General features: G+C 41.7%; 1 protein-coding gene across 2 annotated transcripts; it reads right to left on the minus strand.

Annotated features, from left to right (window-relative positions):
* Positions 1 to 2,669: 2,669 nt before the first annotated feature.
* Positions 2,670 to 23,993, minus strand: LOC104375675 (tumor necrosis factor receptor superfamily member 8). 2 transcript variants are annotated; one of them, XM_086625559.1, is made up of 11 exons: positions 23,826 to 23,993; positions 14,034 to 14,124; positions 10,474 to 10,599; positions 9,903 to 10,058; positions 9,709 to 9,802; positions 8,991 to 9,271; positions 8,689 to 8,799; positions 8,079 to 8,126; positions 6,899 to 6,924; positions 4,828 to 5,032; positions 2,670 to 3,099 (listed from the first exon to the last, which is right to left on the minus strand). In XM_086625559.1, exons 1-11 carry the CDS (start codon positions 23,895 to 23,897, stop codon positions 2,855 to 2,857), a joined length of 1,455 nt encoding a protein of 484 aa, XP_086481685.1. In that variant the 5' UTR covers positions 23,898 to 23,993; the 3' UTR covers positions 2,670 to 2,854. The 2 variants fall into 2 exon arrangements, with proteins under 2 accessions (XP_086481685.1, XP_086481684.1); XM_086625558.1 differs by having other exon boundaries at positions 4,828 to 5,035.
* Positions 23,994 to 24,524: the final 531 nt, after the last annotated feature.

Genomic DNA, 24,524 nt, shown 5'->3' on the forward strand with positions numbered 1-24,524 from the left:
TGTAGGCACTGGAAAACAGCGAACTACCCTGACAGGAAGTTAGGAAAAGTCTTGCAAGACTCAGTAGATGAACTAAAATATACAGTGACAGCAGCTGGTTTTAGAAACTATTTTATGTTCTGGACTTGCAGAGAAGAGTGGAAATCAGAAAGTAAGTACTGGAACTAACAACACTTGAAATTACAACAATTTTCAAATGTACTACAAGTAGATTATCCACTGATGAAAGTCAGTGACTAGATCCCATAATGCTGAGATTCTCCCACTTCGTCTCTGTGGTTCCAGAAAAGCATTAATTTATCTGGATTTATTTCTTCAACCACAAAATCTTGAAAACGTACCTTCCCTTACATTGCGAGGCTTGACGGATAAACAAGATGCAGTAGACCTACTACATGGCGATTTTCAAAAAGCTATTGATGACATTCCACACCTAAGGTGGTGGTAAAACAAAGCTGTCACAGGATTGGAGGAAAGGTCATTTTATGGATTTGCTAAAAGGTTACAGGATACAAAAATTATGGCAATTTAAAAGGCAGGAAGGAAACAGCACAGCGTAATGGTAATTTTTCAGAATAGAGAACAGTCAGTGAGGATTGGTGGGGCCAGTGCTATTCAATATCTTCATCAATGACCTGGAGAAAAGAGTGCCTACACAATGAAGGCAATACTCAACTTCTCCAGGTAGTTACATCACCTATAGAAGACAAATAAAGCCAGGAGGAGCTCATAAAAAGGTGGCAAATGAGCTTCTACAAAGACAAACACAAGGCAACACATTTAGGGAAAAATAATCTAAACCACGTGCATATGGTGCTGAATTCACATCTAGCAGCTAATACTCGGAAAAGCAATCTTTAAGTCATCCTTGATGGTTCTCATCCATTCCTTGATGGAATCATCTGCTTAGTGTGCAAGGGCAGCCAGAAAAAGCAAAAAAAAAATAAAAATAAAAAATGGTGGGCATCATGTAGAGAGGTATTGAGAACAAAATGGAGAGTATAATTCTGCTATGATTTAAAATCTTGGCCCACTCCTCTTCTTCAGTGCAGTGCATGGTTCTGGCCTCCATATGTCCCAAGGAATGTAGTGAAGCTAGAGAAGATGCGGAAGAGGTCAACTAAAATGATCAAGGCGATGGAGCGTCTAACTTGCATCGGAAACATAAAAAGGTGGGAACTCAGCTTGAAGGCTGAGGAGTATACAACCAAGAATCATAAAAGCAACTCCGTATTGCACTAAATTCTGCAATACAAGAACTAGTGGCACTTGCTGAAACAAGTAAGAGGTCCATTTAGAAGTGGTGAAGGTACTCCTTTACACAATTAATGGTTTCTATCATCTGGTGCCACGGGTGCTTATGGAGGCAGATTGCACCAGGAAATTCAAGAGAGAGAAGAAAAATTACTGGCAATGTGAATGAATACTGAGCGCTGGGACAAACTCTTTAACATCCTTAATCTAATTGCAGCTGATGCTGCAGAACTACGAGGAATGCAAACAGCAGATATCAACCAGGCTTACGTGCTCCTCCTAAATACCATCTCTTACTGCGACTGCCAGAGAGAAAATGATGGGCTCGTACTACTAGTCTGGCCCAAGACGGTGGTTTTTTATGCCTTTATGTTCCTTTTGTGTGCTCTGAGACAAAACACGCTGAAGTTGCACAGCTGTCATTACAGTAGTCTGACCAGGGTAGAACTACAAAGCAAGTCATTGTTTTTGTGGTTCCTTTTTTTGACTATTAAGGCACACTTTGTCACCTTGCTCATTTTCCATTGTCATGTGCAAAAACAGTCAGCACTATTACATTTACTTTTATCAAAGAAGCAGCACGAAGACTGGGAAATAGCATAACACAAGCCAGTTGACCACAAAACAGCTCTTTTTAAAAAGAATATTGTAGGCAAATCAGTGTCCCCCTGACGATTATGAGCAATTCTAAAACAAACAGATACTAAAAATGTTATAGAAAATAACTGCTGTGCCTGTTTTCCAGTCCTCCTTTTTTTGTAGAAAACTAGTTTATTTTCTTCTTTTCCCTTTTCACAGACTCCACACTGGGCTAAACTCATAGTTCATCCAATATCCAAACGTTGAGCCGGTTCGGCTTCCATCGGAAGAGGCCATTGGTACACTTAGTGATGATTTGAAGTAGTCAAAAGACATCAATCAGACTTCAAAACTTAGAAAGAATGGCCTAAAGTACAGCAGATTTCAATTAGTTTTATTTGCCTTCTGTTTTCTGAGCCTGTGTGGCACCTTTCCTCAAGAAACATCAAGTCCACAAACTTAAGAGTTCTGTTTGCGTCAGGCAAACCTGAAATTGTCATTACTTTCAGTCAAGAGTTGAGGCCTTAAGAAAAATACCAGATGTTGCAAAATACATGACAAAATTTGAAGTACTGGTAATACTGGAATAGAATCAACATATGAAACATGGCCGATCTCAAGCTTAACTCAGAATTCTGGCCAGAATTTTCAGAGCTAATAGAAGTAATCAGACATAGTTTTCAATCCATTCCTTCATGCAGAGAAAGCAAGCTGTGAAACTTGAGTTGGCATCCAGATGTCCTCTGAATTTTGTAGCTTTGATTCAAATTTGTTCCCAGCATGATACTGGGAGAAAGAAGGAAAGATAAGTATTTCATGTCAGTTATAAAGGCCAACGGTTTGGATGATCCTCCCAGTTGTGAGATGAAACAGGTTCTAGCACTCCTTGTTTGCAGGTGTTTCAGTGTTTTATGAGTTTTCAGATAATCTAAGGCACCATGTATTTACCTCCCTTGTCATAGATTAGGCTTAGTGTCACTCTGCATGTTTCTGTAGCTTCACACATCTCCTCAGAAGATTATCACTTTTCAGTGGCAGTGGTGGGGTGATGAAATTCCTTTCCCTCCTCTTCCACGGGAACCATTACATCATTCCCTGCAAAAGACTCTGTTTCCTGCTCTGGATAGTGCATTGCCAGTTCCTCTTCCATGTTTTCCTGGGCATCAACAATACTTTCACTGCCTCTAGCAGCACAGTTCTTGCCACTAGGCACTTCCGAAATGGACCCCACAATAACAGTGTCGGCCTTCATGATGTATATTTTTTCTGAGGAAGAAAAAGAATAGTGCTGAGCGTAGTTAACAATCACGGCTGGCCCTAGAGATGGTTCCTTTTAATGCACAATTTTTATTTCGTACTCAGTTTTCCTTTTTTTCTCCCTGTTCCTTTACTAATCAGAGGCATGCAGACCAAGCCCATCACTGTGAAAACACAGAATTCACTAACCCACTAAAGCTTTTGGAACTCACACATTGTAAGTTGCCTATTTCACTGTTTATTTATAATGTGCTTTTCATCTTGAAATCAAAGCACTGAACATAGTAGGTGATAAAGGAGGTCAGCATATTTTATACTACACTGTCTCACTTTGGACCACAGTCAATGGGACTCTGGGCATTTTAGATCAAGCAGATCTAGCTCCTGTGTGATGAAGCCACTGTGCTATAGCTGGGACTACAGGAGAAAGACAAATTTGAAAAGTCAGTAAGATATTCACAAGAGTCTGTTAGAACTCTGCTAGAACTCTGTTAGAACTCAGGATATTAGGAAAAAATTTTTTACTATGAGAGTGGTAGAACACTGGAACAGGTTGCCCAGAGAGGTGGTGGATGCTCCATCCCTGGAGACGTTCAAGGCCAGGTTGGACAAGGCCCTGAGCAACCTGATCTAGTTGGAGATATCCCTGTTCCTTGCAGGGGGGTTGGACTAGATGACCTTTGAAGGTCCCTTCCAGCCCTAACCATTCTATGATTCTATGATTCTATGATTCTAGGATCTGGGGAAAACAGATACAGAGAATCCAAGGTTTATGCTTCTGCTGTTCTGAGAAGCAAAAATACCTGCATTAAAAGCAGCCTTTGGGCAAGGATCAGCACTGTACAGAAATTCTGAGTAATCATCTGGAGTCTTAGGACCAGCAAAGAAATGAGTATCTTTCCAGCAGAGAATCAACTACAAAATTTTCTGAGATAGACTTGACCCTTGTGTCCAACTTGTTGTAAACTAGTGTTTACAAAAGGTCAGTGAGGCCTTTGCTATGGCTTGGACCACTACATTTCATTCAGAAGGATGCTGCAGATCAGACACTGGAGGTTATTGTTCACAATTGCTTGGAGATATTTGGGTATGGTAAGTCAAATCAGCACATTCATCTCAAGTCCCTCACTCACAGCAAAAACAGAGGGCATTTAGTAAGGAAAAGTCAGCTCTAGTAATACCAAAAAAAAACCCTTCAAATAACTTCAAAATTGGGGTTGGAAACATTGCCAGAATGTCTCATGTAGACTGTCTCTCAGGTAACAGTTCTCCCCCTCTGAGTAAGCTTCCTTGCTTGACTTTATCTCCTACCCTGTGAATGGTCAAAGACTTGATGGAAACAAATGAGAGACACATTTCAAGCTATTACTGTGAAACCAAGAGAAGAAAATGAGACATGTGAAGTACAACTCTCATTAAAGTATTACAGCATCATTTTCCAGTTTTCCAGTTCAAATTTCTTCTGCAGATTTACATCCTCTGGAATGAAAAAGAGGAAGGAGAGCATTCTTCTGTCAGGTTCATAAGTGACTAAGGCAAAGGTGAAAATAAGAAAGCGTTAAATTCAAATGAATAGATATACCAGAATTTGTGTGCCAAAGATTCTGGAGATTCAGCCTTAGCCTTTGTTAGAAGCTTTGGACACTTTGCAGCTTACTAATAATCTCACAACGAAATCATGTGCCCATGGTTGAAAAATTGAAAAGGCAAGAGAAAAAACCAAAAAGCAAGACTCACCAATTCGATTATTTGTGTGGTCTCTGACTCGAGAATCGATAGGGCAATCTGGTGCATTCCCATTGCTCTGTGTCACTTCACTCAGACTCAGGTCAGGACTATATGCTTTTTCCGTGCTGCAGACCAAGTTATTGTTGGCTTCCAAAGGGACGGTGCTGTTGATTAACTCCTTCTCTTCTGGCCCACCGTCAGAGGTCAGTATGATCTTCTGTCAATACAAAGCGGAGAGTAGAAGTGGAGTGGATGTAAAACCAACACTGTGAGGATTGCAACAGGTCTACAGACTCCTTTGTTGCAGACAGAATAACATAATGTTATTCATAGCACCACTGTCACAGGGAGTAAAAAATTCCAGAGTGCCTACCTGATATAGAAACTTACGTTTCTTTGAACTAAGTTCCCGCATCACTTAAGGCCATATTTAAAAACAGCGTTTCTAAGCTAAATTCACACATTTTCAATGACATTCGCAAGAATGTACCTCGCTTCCACCGAAATCCAGTTTCCTGGATCTGCTTGGATGCTTTGGTAAATTCCACTGCCTCGTCTGCAATTTAGATGCTGACGAATCTTTGTCATGTGACTTTTTGCCACAGGTCTTGTACTGAATGCTCTGCTGCAGAGTTTGCTGTACTGTAATACAGCAGCAGCTGCATTTTAGGGGGTTGAAGCTCAGGAGCACTTTTCAGCAAAGAGTATAACATCAGTAAGAAAGATAGATGCTGGAGGTAAGAATTTTAAGGGACTTGCTCAGAAAGAACTTTAACAGGTATTTTTCATGTTTAGTTGTGAGATAAGTATCAGAGGACAAACCTGTACAGATGTGTAGTCATATGGTGAGAGAGTCAAACAGTCAAAACTGAAAATATATGGTTTAACTTCCTCTCAGATTTTGCAAAGACCTACCACACTCCTATGGAAGGACAAAACAAGCCAGAGCTTGAACTGTTTGAACCTCAAAATGGAATTGCCTCAGTAGAACCTCAGGTAGGAGAAACAAGCTCAGACTACCTATTATGTGAAGAATTAATGACAAACAGTCCTTTAAAAGACAAGCTAGAATCTAAGAGAGGCTAAAGATCCTGCATTACAAATTTCTGATGGTTCCTAGCTCTGTTTCTGTTTCCACAACGTTGAAAAAAAAAATTAAGATTTTGAAATGTGCAGTTTAAAACTCTTGCTCATGTCTGACTTGCTAAAAAAGCAAGAGTGGAAGCTCCCCACAATTCAGGAATTAGCAATGACACACTGAAATTATGATAGCTGATTGCAACCAGATTTATTAGAATAAGTAGCATCTTGTATGTGTGGTGATGTACAACATTTAAAAGCAAACTGATCTAAAAAAAAAAAAAACAACAAAAAAAAGGAACAGTCTAAAGAGTGTTTTAGCAAATATGGACGTTTAAAGATACAAGCCTAATAAACTGGGAAGACTCAGAGGATGCAAGTTGCTGTAATTTCACTGAAAGTGGGGGAATCAAACAGAGCTGTGATGATTTCAGCAGCTGAGGATCTACTTTCTGTTGTTACCATGTTGACTGATGTTCATCTTGCTCATCTGCAAACTATAATGATAAACCAGAAGCTGGCCCTGCTAGAAAGTCTTCCAGATAAACAACACTCACTGTGTACCCATATTGCAGTCGTGCCAAATCCTACAAAGAGGGAAGGTGACTTGGAGGGAGACAGAAGAAGAGTACAAATCCCACTTGTGTGACTGGAGCAGTAAGATAAAACAGGACTGACAGACAAGTTCTCCCAGAAGGTAGAAAAGGCATGTTCATCCTGTGATTTTGGACCTTGTCCCATAGAATGCAACATGAACAGCATAACACCAAACCAAATACTCCCTTCACAAGCAAGACTGGCACCATCACATTATTTAATACCACATTAAACAGCCCAAGACATGACAGTAGCAAGTCCTAGTACATCTCATAGCTGCACTTAGAGGATCACATGTTTTAGAGGAAAGTCCAAACAAAAAGGCTGGCACAGGACATTTAAAAATATCATTATTTACATTGGAATGGAAAGTGATCTGTTTTGGAATATTGTTCACACTTACTGCACATTTGCTCACTAGATCAGAACCTGCAACGGAAAGAGGAAAAAATTATCAGAAGAAAATTCATAGCAACCACAAGAATGTTAATATTTGCTCTGAAATATCACCTAACCATGTCCTAAACTGCTGCCCAACCCACCTGCATTATGCTTTCTTTACCACTGAGGGCACACTTACATGACACGGCTGCGAGGAATCAACAACATATTGCTGCCAAGACTGTGAGGTCCTGCCCTCCCCAAAGCCCTTGGTGGCCATCCCTGTCACTCTCCTCACATGACAACTTGTATTCATCTAATGAAATAATGAACTGATTAAACTTCCTAGATAAGCAAAGACAGGCTTATTTAAAAAAAAAAAAAGTTAAAAAATGTTAATAACTTTCTACTGAATTAACAAGTTGGATCAGTTCATCGTGTGGTCAGATGAATATTAAGGGGATGAGATCTTATGCAAGGATGGAGGAAGGGAATGCTGGAGAGAGAAGAGAGGTGGGAAGAAGGCAGTGTACAGTGTCCTTCTGCTGTGCCATGGAGCTAGATCAGCTCAGGCCTACTACCTAATTTCACCCTGATGCACCATCTCTAGTTTCAATGCATCAGCTCTATAACAGATTCTATTGCGTTAAGGCGAGTGAGGAAGCAAAAATTCCATTCTGAGAAAATTAAGCTGCACACAGAGGTGTTAAATCGTACCCCTGAATAAATGAGTAGAAAAAGCTCTGACGTGTGGTGACTGGGAGAACCTAACACAACAGAAGAGAACAGATCAACCAACGGATACGGAAGTGCTGAGAGAGGATTAGTTAATTGGGCAGAAGGTGTGTACTCCAGGGGGTCTGTGCAGGTTGCCATGGCTAACACCCGCGTTTTTTGGAACACGACTCCCACATCTGAGTGCCCAGCAATGAATTGGGCGTTTTTTCCAGGGAAGACTCCCTGCACTGACGCATGGCGCAGCCATCCAGGGGCGGCGGGGACACGGTGCCACCTGGTGGCTTGTCACATCCTGCGCAGGACAGACAGCGGGACGGGCCCTCCACATGTCCGCAGAGACACACATTTGACACAAAATGTTCCAAGTCTTAATTTAAAATTCCATAAAAAGGTTCCATGCTAAAACTATCTACTTATTCTTTAGACATATGGATTACACAATTCCTGGTCCATCAGTTGCTCACCTTGAGATCTGAGCCCGGATTTGTGTGAAGTGACGGAACGCAGATGTGCTGATAGAAGAAATCATGCATTTAGCAAAACTCATCATGGAGCAAACAGGCTCTAACAGCTTTACCACACTCACAGCTCTACAATCAACCTACAACGTGCACATCCTGCTTTCTATAAAAGAGGGAATGTGGTTCCTCAGGCACACCCCACGTGTAACTCTAGGCAAAGCTACTGAGAGTCCGTAGCAGTAAAAATCACTCTTCTTCTCATGCTCAAAGCCCAATCCTATCCCAGGATCCAACAAATACTCACAAAACACTTCAGGTGTCATTTAATATTAGTGTTTTTGCTGAGAGAAGAAACCACCAGTTAACCCTTTCCCCACCCATCTGGTAGTATCTTCCTCCATAAATGCATGACTGCTTCAATCTTTCTCTCATGTTCTCCAACACACTGCATGAACAGTTTGCCTAGAACCCTTATCTGGCCTGCCTCCACCAGGCAGTAGAAAACATTCTCCTCCCCAGTGACCTCCACAAAATTTTGCTATATTTGAATTCCCAGTTGGCATATACTTGGAGATCAAACAGCATGCTATGTATTACAGCTTTAAAAACTCACGCTTTCCTTTGAGGATGAGGATCTGCTTTTTGCAAACCTTCCATTTCCAAAATAACAGCATGCCTGCAAGCAGCACTACCACAGAGAGAACCACTCCCCAAAGAACTTGACCTACAGCACAGAAAGGGAAAGGCTAAGACAAGGCCGAGGGGGAGCTATTCGTAGATCTACACGTTTGGACATAGAACCATGGACAACATTTCACAAGTTGTAGGGGATTTGCAGCAAGCTCACACGTAAAAACTGCATTTATCAAAGATATAGTCAAATAAAACATGCTGGACAGAGTAAATCTTTGTTACCTCCCGTTGTCACCTGCCCCTTGGCTGAGGTAGGAGAAGTGCCAGCCAGAGTTTTCTCCTCAGGAGTTGAACTGGGGTTTTCAGTTGTCACGACACTTAAAAGGATATTAGCAGTGGTCACCAGGTTTTCCTCAAACCTCCTTAGGTCAGAGTTATTTGTTTCATTGCTGAATCTCATGGACAAAGTGCTTGGGGTGAGGTAGGTGGGCAACTGGTCCAGGCAAACCTGATCGTGTGTGGCATTTCCTTTGCTTAGTGCTACTTTGTTTAACTTGGCACAGCTAGGGAATGAAAGTACAGTGTATCAGCGCCAGAGGAAACTGCCACGCTACAAGATAAGAGCATTTTCCATATGACAAACATCTCTTCGGTCATCTTTATACAACCTGCACTTATTGCTTTCAGTGAAAAAGTCATTAACCTTCTTCTTACCTCTGTGGCATTAATTCTTGACCTGGATGCAAACCTGATACTCACATGCATCCCACTGTACTCAGAAAACTAAAAATGAGGCGAGAGAGATTCCTTACCTCCTCCAGTACAGAGCTGTGCAACAGGTATAAAGACAGGCCTCCTAAACTCTGCACGCACGCCCAAAGCTGTGCCATTGCCTCTAAGATAAATGTGTGTACTTTGCACCAGAAGTGACAGGTGTCCCTTTCAGTCTTTTATTAACTTTAATTAATTAGTTAGTCACTTTAAAGAACTATGGACTTACTCTGTGTGAGGCTTGCAGATGTCGGTGCTGGAGTTTTGATCAGAGAAGGTCCCAGCAGGGCACTTTTCACAAGTAACATCACTTATAGAGGTCCCTGAATAAAAATAATGGCTGAGGACCGACCAACCAATCCATCAGGTCCAGGCCTACAGCCAAGATCAGAAAAGGTAATCTAGACAGGGAGGAATTCCTACCTCTGACTTTGACTCCAAACCCAGGCTGGCAAACCGTGTGCTGCTGGCATCGCGAGCAGGTGTACTGAACCGCAGTCTGGCAGAACAAGCCCGGGCGGCACTCACACACGCGGCTAGAATTGAAGGAGCAGGGCTTTTTCTCCACAAGGTCGGATTCTGCGGGGAAGAAACAGATGTGGTAACAAAGGATCACCCTGCAAGGAAAAGCAAAGCAGGGACCAAAGCTGAGCAACACTAGTTCAAAGGCTCAGGAAGCAGAACAGGCTGCTGGCGCTCTTCGTGATGGTAACTTAAGTCATGGATAATTGGAGAAGCCTGTAGGCAACAGTTCCTAATATAAGACAGAAAGCTGAAATCAGACTTGGATAGCACTGGATGAGAGAATTTTTAGGTAGTCCCAGGTCATACAGGAAACAACACTGACTATGCACAAGGCAGCATTCCGCTCTATAAATCAGTAACCAAGGATGGATAATTTTGCTGCTGGAAATTCTAAATGAATAAAATATAAATCAAGTGTAAATAAAATACACAGAATATAACTGTGAGGCCCGTGTGAGGGAAAGCAAACCTTTTGCACATGAAACGCAAGCGTCACATCGTGGCTTTGGGAATTCTTCATTCACGTATTGTTCAGGTCCGCACGTCATGCAGTCTTCACCAGGGTCCTTGGGACATGCTTTCTTTTTAACGTAGCCTGGAGAAAGACAAGCAAGGGATCACAGCTGTCCTGCTGCAGCAACACTGAACATGGTACTACCCCAGTCAGTAAGGATCGTTGCAGAACGGGCACACGGCGAGCTGTTGGCTGACAAAAAAGACTGCCAAGTCTGCAGTAAGGGTGATCTTGCCTTGCCATTACTAAGTTCCCAGTCAATGGTTTTTCAAGTTTTCTTCTGGACTATAGCAACCAAGTACTGATATTTTGCCACCTAAGGCATAAGTTTCCTTTTATAAGCTGCCAGAATCCTTAGGTGCCCATGGATTCACACAGGGACAACGCCACCTCCCATGTTCAGAAGGGGCAGTTACAAGACAGTACTTCTTGAGCTGTGCCCTTTATAACCCCAGCAGGTTTGCAGTAGGTTGCTTTCCGAGCAGTCCTGCTAATTTTGCAGTTGTCTTGACAGTTGTGAGATGGTTTAATTTTCCAGCTGTTTTCCTTGTAACAAATCAAATTACATACGTATGTTTTTCTGATGCTGGATGTATACGCCATACACTTCCTCTGCTCAACACTTCCAACTCACCTGGACTCATTGCTCACAGTTTGCAAGCACAAGACCCTGGGTCTCGCAGACCATCTGTGTATGTGCAACATGCATGAAGTTGAGCAGCTGGCTGAATGAGATGACCTCTGGAGATCTTTGCCAAACTTCAGCTATTCTATGACTCTATGTTTATGTCTGGTAATCATTTTCTATTGATTAGCTTTTAAAAGCATCCATCTGACAAGCTAGGTACAATAACAAGCTAGAAGTACGGGAAAGGCTGGGACAGAAGCATTCCTAATGTTTCAACTCCTGAAGCAACAGATGAGGTATTCTACCACCAGCCATAGTGCCAAAGAAATTAGAAGGCACAGTGGTCAGCTGCGACGTTGTAGCCTTGCCAGGAGGTGGAAATAACTACCAGAAGGGAAGGAACAGTGACAGTCACAGAAGCAAAAGGAAAAGATCAAGCAGCAACATAAAGATAGGAAGAGTTGAACGTTTCACAGGTGGAAAACAGGAGAGAAACAAATCCCAGTTTCATCATCTAGCCTGCATCATGCAGTCACAAAGAGTTAACCACAAGGAGGGAGAACCTGGCAGGGTAATAACTCCTTTACTATACATTTTGGCAAGCAGGATGTAGGAGTGCAGGTAAAAAAAGCTGTGCTATATTTGGCCCACTAAATACCACCAGACAGGCCTGAATCACATCACTCTCACCTCCTCAAAACTACTTGTCTAAGATTTTCAAGGTGGGGGCTGGTTGCTGAATCTCAGCACTTAAGCTACACTCACATGCACCTGCACGTGTGTCATTTTCCCCTTCCTCCCCCAGGGACCCAAAAGCTTTAACTTCAGTTATTTGAGATTTCCTGTACACACGAGTCCCTCCCTTGGGGAATGTGTGCCTCAGATGCAGTAGCTTTGAAGCTTGCCTAACAGTGTCTTCTGGTGCTGTTCTCCACCGATCAAGTTCATAGCTCAACAAGCAGATCAAAGCCTGAGCAGCAGGAATACCAGCTGCAATCACTTGTACAGAAAAATGCACTGAAATAAGTTAATGAAATAAGTGGTTTAAGTGTTTTTGTTTTGTATGTGCATTCATTCACTCCTGAGGATTTGCTGTTAACTGTGGGTGGGAAATTGTCTCCAGTGTTGACTGAAACACTATCTTTTAGAGATGAATATCTTATTTAGAGTGTAAAACAACAGAGCAACCAAACAAAAAAGGTAAAAAAACATAAACAGAATAAACAGAAGTGGAATACCAACTTCTGCATAACATGAGCTGTTCTAGCATATAGCATTATTTCCCATGAAAGCCTCTGTTCCTCCCCTTGACAGAAGGGAAATACTTTGTTCTGTGACGGCAGAAAGAAAATATTCTTCTGGTATATCAGGTATGAAGTCTCATTTTACCTGCACAGGAATTAAGCACATGAGAAGAGATGGGGCAACTGCAGAAATTGATTACAAGGATCTTTTGAGGTTTGGTTTGAAGTTTATTTTGAAATTGAACTTGAAATTAAGTTCAAAACAGAGGATGGCTTGCATGTGGGCCAGTGCACTCAGATCGAAAGCTGTAAATCTGTGGACTGGAACACCAAGGAAAGTAAAGCCAGGCTGCATCAAGAGTTTGAGTTGCTCCACTTTGATTAAATGGAATTTTAGAAACGCTTCTCTTTCTTCACAGTGAGCAGTTGAGTTAGTAGCAGATATTAACGGGTTACTGCTTGAAGAAGTAGTGGAAAATTAAAATGAAAAAGGATTCTTAGGAGTTTTTGTCATGAAGGAGGCCCTGGAGGAGGGGAAGAGATGTCCAAGACTGACATGAGGACGTGGCAACAAAATGAATTTCAAGAATAAGCAGAGGTGAAATGATTGAGACTGGTGGCTCATTACAGCCAGATGGAAATCAGAACTCTGCTTTTCACAAGACCTCACTATGACACCTGTTATTACGAGAGCTTCTGCAAAGTATGGTTTTGAAGGAGAAAAAAGCTTCTCTTGGGACTGGCTCAGAGTCAGATTCCTGCCCCTCCTCTTCTTTTATGGGACCAGTTTCTCCATCCCTTGGTCTCATTTACTTACACGGCTTCTGAACGATTCTAGTGGTGTGGCCAGCAGTACAAGATGTCCCAGTGGGAGCCACGATGTAACTGCATGCAAATGCTAGCAAACGCTAGCAAACAAACTCTAAAGCCTTCTTATTATTAGAGCACAAAAAAGTCAAAAATTTCCTTAAAAAAAAAAAAAGAAACAGAAAACATTTCTATAAGAAGAGACTGGTGATGGTGAAGTACCATAAAATGCCCCACCCACTGAGGGGTTTTTGGTCAACAGGGGGAGTTTCAGACATTTCCAGAGCTCTTGTCTCACCAAAGTGTTTCCTGCTTCTGACCTCATGTGCCTCTGAGTCACAACTAGCTTCTGACAGAGCTCACTGTGTCCCCTGGCAAGGGGCTGTTCCCTTTCTCATGTGAGACACTTTCTAAACTGTTTTGACTATGAGAATAATGACAGATTTTCCACACCTGATTTTATATTTTTTTTCTCTCATCAGAAACTTATTTAGCTGACTTACACTGTGTGATTTCACACCCTGAGGCAAGTTGGAATTAATTCTTAGACCTGCCTACTTCTAGCTACTTCAGAGTGTCAAGTCAACCGATAAAAAAACCCAACTCATTAAAGCCTCTAGTAAGTTATCTTGTTTGCAATGTACAGATTACTTACAGACTGAACAGGAAACAGGAGCAGGGCAGTGGAGAACAAGTTCGTATCGGGATCCACACTGGATAGTGATGCATGAAATGGCACTTCGGGGACAAAATGCAATTCTGCAGATCAACATGGCTCCTACTATCTCTGTGAGAAAGGCTCCATGTTAATTTGACTGAATCACAAACATACTGACCTGAGGGACACTGGTAACAACAGCTCCGTGAAGTTTCATCATAGAACCAATTCTCAAGCGTATCACAGGAATGAGCTGAGGTTAACGATGTCTACAAATTGAAGCAGACAAAAGACACAATTAGAAAACAATTAGTTCTGTATTAGAGCAGATCCCAGTATCTGTCTCAAGAGATGGTAATTGCAGATGGGAAGGAAAAGCCTACAGCTTTTTGAAAGTTCAAGTATCTCCAAAGCAACTCAATTACTGTGGCCCATATTGCTTAAGCAAAGATTGCAACATTCACTGTATTTAGTAATAATTCAATAACTTTATATGAAAGTCATTTAAACATGGGAATGGAATACTGTAGCCCAACTGTGTATCAAGCATTTCAGCACTCATAACTCCTTGTTTCATACAACAAAAAGGGTAGTGGCATAGAATCATAGAATCATAGAATCGTTAGGGCTGGAAGGGACCTTCAAAGGTCATCTAGTCCAACCCCCCTGCAAGGAACAGGGATATCTCCAACTAGATCAGGTTGCTCAGGGCCTCATCCAACCGGCATTGCCCTACAAAAATGTTTTTCAGCCAATGCTCCAAACACCCTTTGAAACCTAGTTGTAGGATGACTGAGATCACTAAGAAAAGCTTGTCTATTATTCTGTGTCTCCTTTAGAAATCTTGTAGCTGTTAGCAAATAATAAAAACAAAAAGGCTAAAAATCAGTGTCCTGAAATGATCCCATGTTAATTCGAGATAAGGAAAATAATAATAAAAAAAGAATCCCTAACATCTGTAACAGATTTCCAGCTCTGTGTGCACTGGAATAAGAGGTAGTGTCATAGTCAGCATCATCTAAATCTAGCTAGACTGGCTGTAACCCACAAAGATAATTCTTGTTTGCAGCAAACAGGTCGTTACGTTCAGTTATTTACGCAGTCATAATGCTTGAATTTAACCACCTAAAGATGTGTTTATTATAAACCAATAAATTGTTTTACTTATAATTTAGGGACAAATCCTACACCAAGAACAAGAGGTTTCTGCCTGGAAAAGAATACTGCAAACACTCACACAATGAAGCCCTTATTCAGATAACTAATTCTACTTCTATTGTGAGTGAAGGTTTCAGGATCAACCTTTGGTTTGACTACATAACTGATACTTGTTTAGTTAAAAAACCCTCACACAATAGTTCTAATATTAGCTTAGAAAACGAGACTCAGCTATAAATTGTCTCAAGAAGCATATAATAAGGCTTCATTTTTGTAAGCAGGGCCATTACATGCTCTGGGAAATTACAGTGCTACAAGTTTTCTGACTAGAAAATCTGATTTTTGAATCTGGCATCTCCCTTAATAACCCCCTAAAAATGTTATCTGAATTTCATTTTCAGTATTTGCTAGAAGGTATAAACGACAATTTTTTTTTTAAAGACTCAATCAGCAGATTCCCCAGGGATTTTCCCACATGATTCTGGTAGAGCAGTGTAAATATTTCAGAAAACCTACATCTCACTTTCTGCAGATGAATTTCCCTTTGGCCTCTGAAATAATACCTACTGTCTCCTACTGCCTAAGTGCAGAATCTTACTACCTAATTAATTTCTCAGCCATATTCTCCTGTTTAATAAGCTGTTCTTTTTGTGGCAGGACCATAAAACACAGAAGTTATTTAACTTGCCCCAGGTTACATCAGAAAACAGGCACTTTCAGTCATGGAGGAAATTAACAAAAGGATAAGAAACAGAAACATATTGAAACCATTAAATTTCATCAAGCTCCAGTAACAGAACTGAGAAATCCTGCCTGACACATTTCTGCACTAACCTCTGGGCCACACAGCCTCCCTAAAAAGCATTTTTTTTTAGCTTCCTGTATAGAGGAAACAGCAGATGTCTGCTTGCTCAGCTCAAGTCAAGTTCACAAATGTGCACCCTGCATTTTTCTTTTCTGAAGAGGAAGCACCAGGCCGTAGGAAAAGGAAGCGGAATCTCCTTGCATCTGCGTGGAGAAGCACCCTGGTTAGCCAGTCACTCTAGGACTAAATTGAATAAGAGGAAGTGACACGAGACCAGTCACTAAACTAAGGGTCATTCAGGAGTCACTTCAGAGATACCAAGTGAATTAGCTAGTTTTATAAAGAAAATTTAAGAAACAACAGCATCCTGGCTAAGTCATCCTGGATGAGTTTTCCTGTAAGAGCTATGGGAAGTGACCACAAAAACCTGATCTCTTCCTGGTTCTCCTGGGCAACCAACTGCGGCTGCAAAGGATGGCGAATTTTAAACCATGGTGGGAACAAAACTCCTGAATGATTTATGCAGCACATAAGCTTACAGCTTATTTAATTGTCTCTTTTTGGGGTTTAAATAAAGGAATAGTGTCTGTGTAAAAGTGTGAAGGAAGAGCTGCTTTTAAAAAAATTACCTTGTCTAAAATATTGAAATCAGGAGTTTAGGATTAGATTCTGCTCTTAGTTACAGCAATGCAAATTCTGATTATTAATTGGACCTGATGCTAGTGCTGTGATAAACTACTGCATGAACTATGCACACATACTACACAAATTATGAAAACAGACATACAAAAGACAGTACTCAACCCCCTTTTTTTTTTTCCTTTCCACAAGAGGGCAGCTATATATTACAGCCAGCTACACAACATGGGACATCCTCGGCTTCACAACAAATGCTGCTTTCAAATATCCAGTTACGAGCGCAGCTTTGGAGCCACCTTTACTGAGCCAAGCCCAAGGTGCTCTGCTGCAAAAAGAAGTCACTTTAACAAATCATGACGGGATTTCTATGGCTGAGAAACCACCTTCTGAAGACCCCACCACTTCTAATCTGTAGCTACCTGCAGAATGTCTGTAAGAGCTGCCATCTGTTCGGTAGAGGTGTTTCATGAGAATGAGACTTACTATAGATCCTTTCAGGGATAAATCATGTACATAGCAACGCTCAGCATCAGTCATTATCTCCCCATTCCTGTAATTTTTTTCCCCTCTAGATCCTAAAGCTCTTTGATTCCTGATGTGACCTGTAACAGCAATGCTACGATGCAAAGTTCTGCTCTTAAACTAAGCAGAAAGGTTGGCCCTCTGTAGACAGCATACTTTAAGGTAAGGACCTGAGCATAAACCAAGCCTCCATACCCCTAGCACTTCAGGCTTAAAAGCTCAAAATAAATTACATAAGTAAAACTGGCAGTGTGGAAAGGCAAGTGTCACTAAAAACCATATGAGCTCTGCTTCTTAAATTATGTAAGGCGTTTTGCAAGCTAAATTTCAAGCTTTCGTGCATCTGGAATAAAAAAATCTTTCACTAAAAACTCACCAAAACTTCCATGGGTTTTTGGCAGAGCAAACCAAACTGGTGCCTAAAAGCAAAGAACATGCCTTGAAGAAATGGCAGAGGTGAAGGGCCAAGGTCTCAAAGTGTCTTAAGTCTTCCATACAATGATGGTGCTAACTGATTTTCTGCAGAGGTTTGATTAGGCTACTTCTGGGAAAAGAGGGAAGTCAGCCCTACAAGGAGAATGTAATTTTCATTTTTCTGTCTTCTACGCGTAATGAATATCAGAGTAATAAGTTAACTAAAACCAAAGATAACCAGCCAAAGATATGAAGTGAAAAGGGAACAAGAATGTGCATTATTAGTGGGTAGCAACGGGCCTGAGCAGAGGTCATTTAGCCACACAGTGACTGAACATGTGAATGACCTCAGTTTCGCCACCTGTAACTGCTCTTCCCACATGTACAATACCACCTCCAACACCTCTTCTACAATTAGGGAAATTAGGGTGCAAGTTAGCAATAAAACATTGGCTTTTAGCTTTTATTTTTATAAGCTCAGTATTTCTAATTAGGAAGAGATCACTAGAAGCAATTCACCAAGAAACACAGGGAATTCTAGATTACAAATGTTCCAGTTCCACTCCTTTCAAGACTCAGTGCTTCTGGAAAGATGCCTTATGCATTTTCTTGATTTGACCATCATCTTAGATCTTGTGTACCAGAAGACTCCAAGCGATAGGATTCAAGTGTTTGGGTTTTTTTGTTCCTCAGCTGCTGGCAACTCCTTTTTAACAGCAGAAATCTAGACACCAACCATCGAATCCATCCAAATTTGGAGGGACTGCAAAATACTTAATGCCTGTTTGTCTTGCTGTTCCTAGACAGAATGATGACTGAGTGCTGGAGTTATGGAATATTTTAATGCTGATTAACCAATATTGTTAAAAACCAAAAAATATTTCAGTGGCTTGGCCAAAAAAACCCATTAGATTTCCACAGAATTATAGAAGCAACATATGTGCATAACTTGTCAGAAATTAATGCTGTTGAAACAACATGTCTGTTTTCAATAGCACCTTCTGATTTCTGTGTAGTGGTAAGCCTACTACAAACTGCAGCTGGAACACAAACTGGATTTCTAATCCTCACCTGGTAAAAATCAAAATTACTTAGGTGAACTCCTATTGTCTGAGTAGCCCAGTACTGAGCTTGGACCTCCAGGCTCAACCCTATACAAACCGACAGCAACGTTCAGCGAGGCCAACACAAGGCTGAGGGCAGGAAAAGGCCCTGTAGCTGAATGTTCAAGATTGGTAGTTCCGTTCCTGGCTCAGCATGAGATGTGTTACTTCCAAGTCCTTGCTGTACTAAGCACAATGCCTGTCTACAGTTATGGGTATTTTTGTGGTGGTGGCACCAGGGATCCCAGACAGGCTTTGTAGGACATAAAGGATATACTGCCGCTCCAGTCCCACTGGGTCTCCAACTTTACAGTTGCTTGCTTTTACCAAACCTTGTCCAAACTGTTGCCCATGGTGTTGTAAACACTTCTTATCTTGCCAACACTCACAGTTCGTTTGCTGAGGGAAAGACAACAACTATCAGGGTAGGTCCGGCTGCTACAGCAGAACTTAAAAGTCTACGTTCTCGCTAGCTTTTCTACTGAAACATAAAAGCATCTTTTCATTCAAAAACTTTGGGAAGCAGTTTGCTCAGGAGGACATCACATGCTGTTTGTAATCAAAACAGATGGGGGAAAGCTAATTGTCTTCTAACATCGTGGCTACGAAGGAATCTGGCGACAGCACAGAATGATCCTGTTTAGATGAGGGAAATTTTGAGAAAAATTCCCACCAACAGTAGCAGCACTTATCTCCCCAGCACAGACACATACTGTTTTGAGCTACATAGTCCAGTTTTGAGCTGCATTACCAACGGCTGCAACTGCAGGAACCTGTTACATAGCGGGTTTCCGGTATTGTGACTGAGATGATGGTAGCCAACAGTGGAAGCTGATAAAGAAAATGTCCCCATTGTCAAGCCTTAACGAGAACAAGGATCACCTAAAAGAAAGGAGGGGATCACAAGGACAGAGAGGAGAAGAGGGAAAAATTCATGTAAAAAGTGGTGCACTTTATCATATGAGGGCTCAAGAAGAACACAGCAGGAAAGAAAAGCATATGTGCTCTTACTGCTCTCATTGCCAAGAAAAATGTCAGCATTGAGACATTTCTAATATATTTCTGGTTGGGAGTGCTTGGACAAAACTGAGCATTATAAAATATTCAATAAAATACATAAAGTTTAACTACAAAAGAGCGAAAGTCTTCTACCTTGGACCATTACTCCATTTGTTTGTATAAACTTAAGTCAAATAATCCTTTTTTAATATGTTCTAGGATGACAGCGGAAATTTAACCATACCTCAGAAAAAAGAAGAAAAGAACTTAATTAGTTTGACTCAGGATTATATGAATATCACTAATGAAACTCATTTTTCCCCAACAAAACCAGTTTATTTAAATTAAGACTCTTTGCTAGGCAGAAGCTGAAGGTTAAGGTTTGACTTAGCAGGTCCTAGTTGCTCATAAATAGCTCTTGAAATGAAAGGAAGGGATAAAGCAAAGGAGACAGAAAAAACTTTCAGCCTCACATGAAAAAACCTCAGTGCTATCACCTTCTCACAAAAAAGCATCAGCTGTGAGCGTCAGGGTGGAAGGTTCACCTTCTTGGTTCCATGGTGCCTGTGTGTAGAGACCCACAAAAAAAGCAAGTGCTAAGAAATTCTCCTCTTACAGTGTTGGCCCTTTCTCCTGGCTCCAGTGTGCTTACAGAAATTGTCAATTAGCCAGTGAGAGAAGATTCACGTCATCATTTTTGCCCCTTACTATTTATTTTGAAGGGAAGGATTTGTGTGCAAGAACTTTCACTTCTGCCCCGTTCCCTCCTCTTCTTCCTGGAATGCCTAGAAACACTGAAGAGTATGGTGTGATCCATACTCAGCAGCAACTGGCATGCGGCTTTGTTTCATCAAGGAAATCTCCAGCAAGTTTTACAGAGCAAACTCTTCTCACTTCTGCAAGGAACAGAATAAAATGCAAGGAACCTCAAAATCGTGTTTAACCAACATTCAAAGCAGTTTTCTCCTTCAACTTTTGACTCTCCCTCATCCTTAACCGCTCTTGTCTGAATCTCAGACAGAAACAGAACTCAGGTTCTGTCAGGGAAATTCAAAATTCTAGCACAATTTCACTTTTTAAGGCACCATTTCCTAGTGTTTCCTGAAGAAAAGAGAAGCAGACGTTGTACATTTCCCTATCCCCTCTCCAAAAGACAATGCAGCCTCAATGAAGAAATACCAATTTTATCCTAATGACATATAGTATTGTCCATTAGTACTCACAGTTCTGTTCCTTCATATGTATTATAAAAAACCCTTTAAAATTCAAGGAAGCTCACAGCAGTATTGTTTGGTGCGGGTGAGGAATCCAGCTGTGGTGGCAACCAGGTCTTTATCCTTCCCTTTGGGTCTGAGGAAACTCTCAATGGATAGGTCTGTACTAACAATGGATTAACAAAGTGGGAATGTGTGTCTATTACAGCTTTGCTAATCCCATGGCTCTTTGCTATCCAAGGGTGCAATCCCACTTCCCCTCTCCTGCCTGTACCCACATTCTCCTTCCCCTCTAACTCCTTGATCGTTTAAGACAGAGCAATTGTGTTTCCAGAGGATGAGTCAGTGCTAGGAGTTCATTTGACTGAAAACTCTGCTTTCTGAATTTGTGAAGTTGGGTTTCAGGGCATTACTGCACTGAAACAACTCACCCTGTGGCTGCACAGTCACTTGCACTAAATTCAATGCAAGAAAGTTGGTGGCAACGTGTAGCCAGGAGCAGGGTCTGCCCTTTGTGTAACAGGTCTCTGTTGATGGGCACAGCTGTAACAGGAAACCTCACAGACACTATTTCTGCGTCTGTATCCTACATCAGAACTGATTTGACCTGGATTGGACAGGAGGACACAATGCAGAGTTAATGCTGCTTTATGCCAGCTGTAGAGGAATAGATAAATATTTAAACTAACAAGAAGGTAAGCGGGTGTCCTGAACAACCGCCAGTGCAGCAGAAAGTCTGTCACTACAAAGTTAATCAGTCCACGTTTTCTGAATAAATTTGAACAAGCCATGAGTCCATATTAGACCAATTATTTACATTTGGTTTTGCTCTAATACAAGGAGTTCTTAAATTGGATTCAGTGCAATTTGTTCAGAGACTTAATTTCACTCATCTTTTCCTGCATGCAATTCAAATGAAGCCGGAATACATCTTGTGAAAGAAAAGACCACAATTCGTATCCTGTTTAGACTGCTCTGTAACAGGATGGCCAGGGATCCCTTGGCTTAGTGCTTTCATCAGTGTATCAGGCCAATTTTTTTCTTTCTTTCTTTAAAGTGTTGCATCTGGCTTTTTTCAGTGCTTGCTTTGGAGAATTTGTTTTAGAAAAAAGGCTTTTTGTAGCTATCCTCACTTTCCTTGTATCTACAAACACATTTGCTATTCCAATTTAAATAATGGCAATTGTAAAGATAGTGCTGAATTCAGTGGGCTACTCTGCAATTCAGTCAGGACAAGGTTTGACTCATTTATTTATGGTCTTTTGAGCTCATAGAGAAAATTGATGGTGAGGCAGAGTCAGAAATCAGCTTGCTACAAATGAGCTGTAAGTCAGGAAGAAAGCATATTACGGTAAAAAAAAAAAAAAAAAATCCTCTACCAGCATTGGCTATTCTAGAACTGACTAATACTGTAGCAAAACAGTTGACTCCCTTTCAAGCTTCTATCCAAATTCTGACAGCACAAAAGAAGCTGATAATCTAAGACTTCAAGTAGTCAAGCTGCATCTGCTTGATAGTAAAGACATCATTAACAAATGAGAGTTAACTGAACATTAAAACAAACAAAACCTGAACTGTGGACTCAAGTGAGGCGGAATATGGTTTAAAATATGACTGATAAGCTATGACTTGCTCACATTGAGCAGTATCTCTAGTACTCCAGTAGAAGAAAAAGCAAATGTTGCTGAAATAGTGGCCACACAGACAGCAAAAAGTCAGTTGCTTATCCCAGCAAGATCTACATATTTATTCCAGGTAACTGATGATTTTTCAGTGAGTCTGAATGTTGACAAGGAATATCAGAAAACCAAATTTTCTCTCTGTCCCTTCCATTTTGTGAACAAAACACCAAAACTCATGTCAAATAGCAAAACCACTTTTTTTTCTATTGCCTTTCTCCTAAAGCAGTTTGCATTCAGCAGACTGGGCAAGCTTATCTGAATGTCCCCCTAAATATTCCTCAGGTGGGTAAGGACTACAGACTCCAGTCCTACAGAAGAAACAGTGATTCTTCTACATTTCAGGAAGCAGACAGATAACCAGGGCAAAATGGAGCAAACTTGCAATGTGGGAGGGGAATTTACAATTAAGACACAAGGCCAAACTCCTACTCTTACCAAAAGAGCCAGGAGGATCTTTTTCAAATATCTATGAGGAGGATGCAGGACTTGGTTATTTTCAAAGATCTAATCGGAGTCAGTTTCTTGTTAAAAATCTCCTGATAGCCCAAGTGATGTGCCATATCATTCACTTACAATGTACAGACAGGTGTCATGTTTCCACTGCAAGGAAAAATAAGCCAATTTCAGGATCCAACACAGTGTGCAATTATTCACCTACTTGACTTTACCTGTGCAAAGAACCTCTGCAACTGACATTTTTTTGTGAGGATGTGCATGTTAGCCAGGGAAATTACCTGGATTTATGCCAGGTGCTGAGGGCTTGTTGCCACGTGGTCCACTAGGGAGGAGGGGAGCAAACCCACAAGAGATGATACGATCTGAGCAGGGAGCTAGCTTGTGTCTGCAGCATCGGTTGAGTGCGACTAGTGGGCTATGTCTATTTTAAGTCAATTTGATACAGAAATAATAGCCCATTCATGAGGAAGACAGTGTCAGAGGGGTGGGTGGTTGTAGAGAGGAAGGTATTTTATTGTTTTTGCCTTTACAACTTTCAATTTGCCAGCCCTGACTCACATCAGCAGAGTGAGCAAAAGCCCTCTGAATCAAGCTTTGCAAGGAATATGCCTGTCACAGAGCACCTGGCCATCCAGGCAAAAATAAAAGCCACTCACCCAAACAAATGAGAACAGTCCCCCACCCCTGCCAAATCTTTCCTTATTCCCTAGCTGTGATGTGCCTGCAGTTGCAGTAACACTAGCCAACAAAAAGATGCAGATCATAGCTTATATCCCCTGCTCCTGCCTGCAAAGTTCCCAGAGAGTGCAAACTCTCCTGGCTGCTCTCCCTGTATTGCACAAAGCCTGTTTCTGTGGATGCCCACTGCCCAGCACCCAGCCTACTGGCAGGATAGCCCTGCTGCCCAGAGTGCCCCCAGACCTCTCCAGGCTCTTGCATCCTAAGGGGCTGCAGGAGCCTGGTGCCACTCTGCCTTACCTGTGGGGCTGTCTGGATATCCCGGAGAAGCAGCAGGAGCCACAGCCCTAGCGCCAGGTTGCAGGCAGCCATCTGCAGTGGTGTTAAATCTCCGTAGCTCCCAGCATCGCAGGTTGGACAGCCAGGTTGCTCCTCGTGGAGGCTGAGATCCTCCCAGGGTCCAGCCCAGTCTTGCTCCGTGTATGTTCATTCAGTCCAGAGCCATTCCAGCTGTTCAAGACAAGCAGAAGACAGTCTTTGAGACTCCAGCAAGCTGAGAAAACAATTTAGAAGGAAGGGGGAGGGGGGGCTGCCCAAAAAAGAAAAGTAAAAAGAGAACAAAACAAAACCGCGTCAATCACTGGTCCCGGAGCTGTCGAGTTTCTGAGTTGGTTGCACACATCAAGGTTGTCACCCAAGGCTTACGGCTGGCTGTGCAGAAACATAGGCTCCTGAGTCATCTAGGCAGCCCTCAGAGAGCACTTCATCACCCCAAAGCCTTGGCCAGGCATGAGTCCAAGCCCTGCCCCATCAATCTACCGCACTCTCAAGAGCTGCAACCAAGCCTCAAGAGAGTTCCCAGTAAGAAACACTCATTTTTACAGTAGAGTCATTTTACTCCTGTTTGGATGAGTGTGTGAAAACTCACAACCAACCAGGGTGACTCTGCAAAGGTTTAGGCTTTACACATCGCTGTTTAAACACCATCATACCACAGAC

Source organism: Tauraco erythrolophus, chromosome 23 (genome assembly GCF_009769465.1).
Source record: "Tauraco erythrolophus isolate bTauEry1 chromosome 23, bTauEry1.pri, whole genome shotgun sequence".
Lineage (NCBI taxonomy): Eukaryota > Metazoa > Chordata > Aves > Musophagiformes > Musophagidae > Tauraco > Tauraco erythrolophus.

Coding starts and splice junctions, on each gene's coding strand:
- LOC104375675 (XM_086625558.1), bottom strand. CDS start 23,897: ATGGCTGCCTGCAACCTGGCGCTAGGGCTGTGGCTCCTGCTGCTTCTC. Junction 10,600..14,033: donor TTGTTACCAGTGTCCCTCAG/GTCAGTATGTTT, acceptor GTCTTTCTCCAG/GCTACGTTAAAAAGAAAGCA. Junction 8,127..8,688: donor CCTCATCCTCAAAGGAAAGC/GTGAGTTTTTAA, acceptor TTCTTCTATCAG/CACATCTGCGTTCCGTCACT.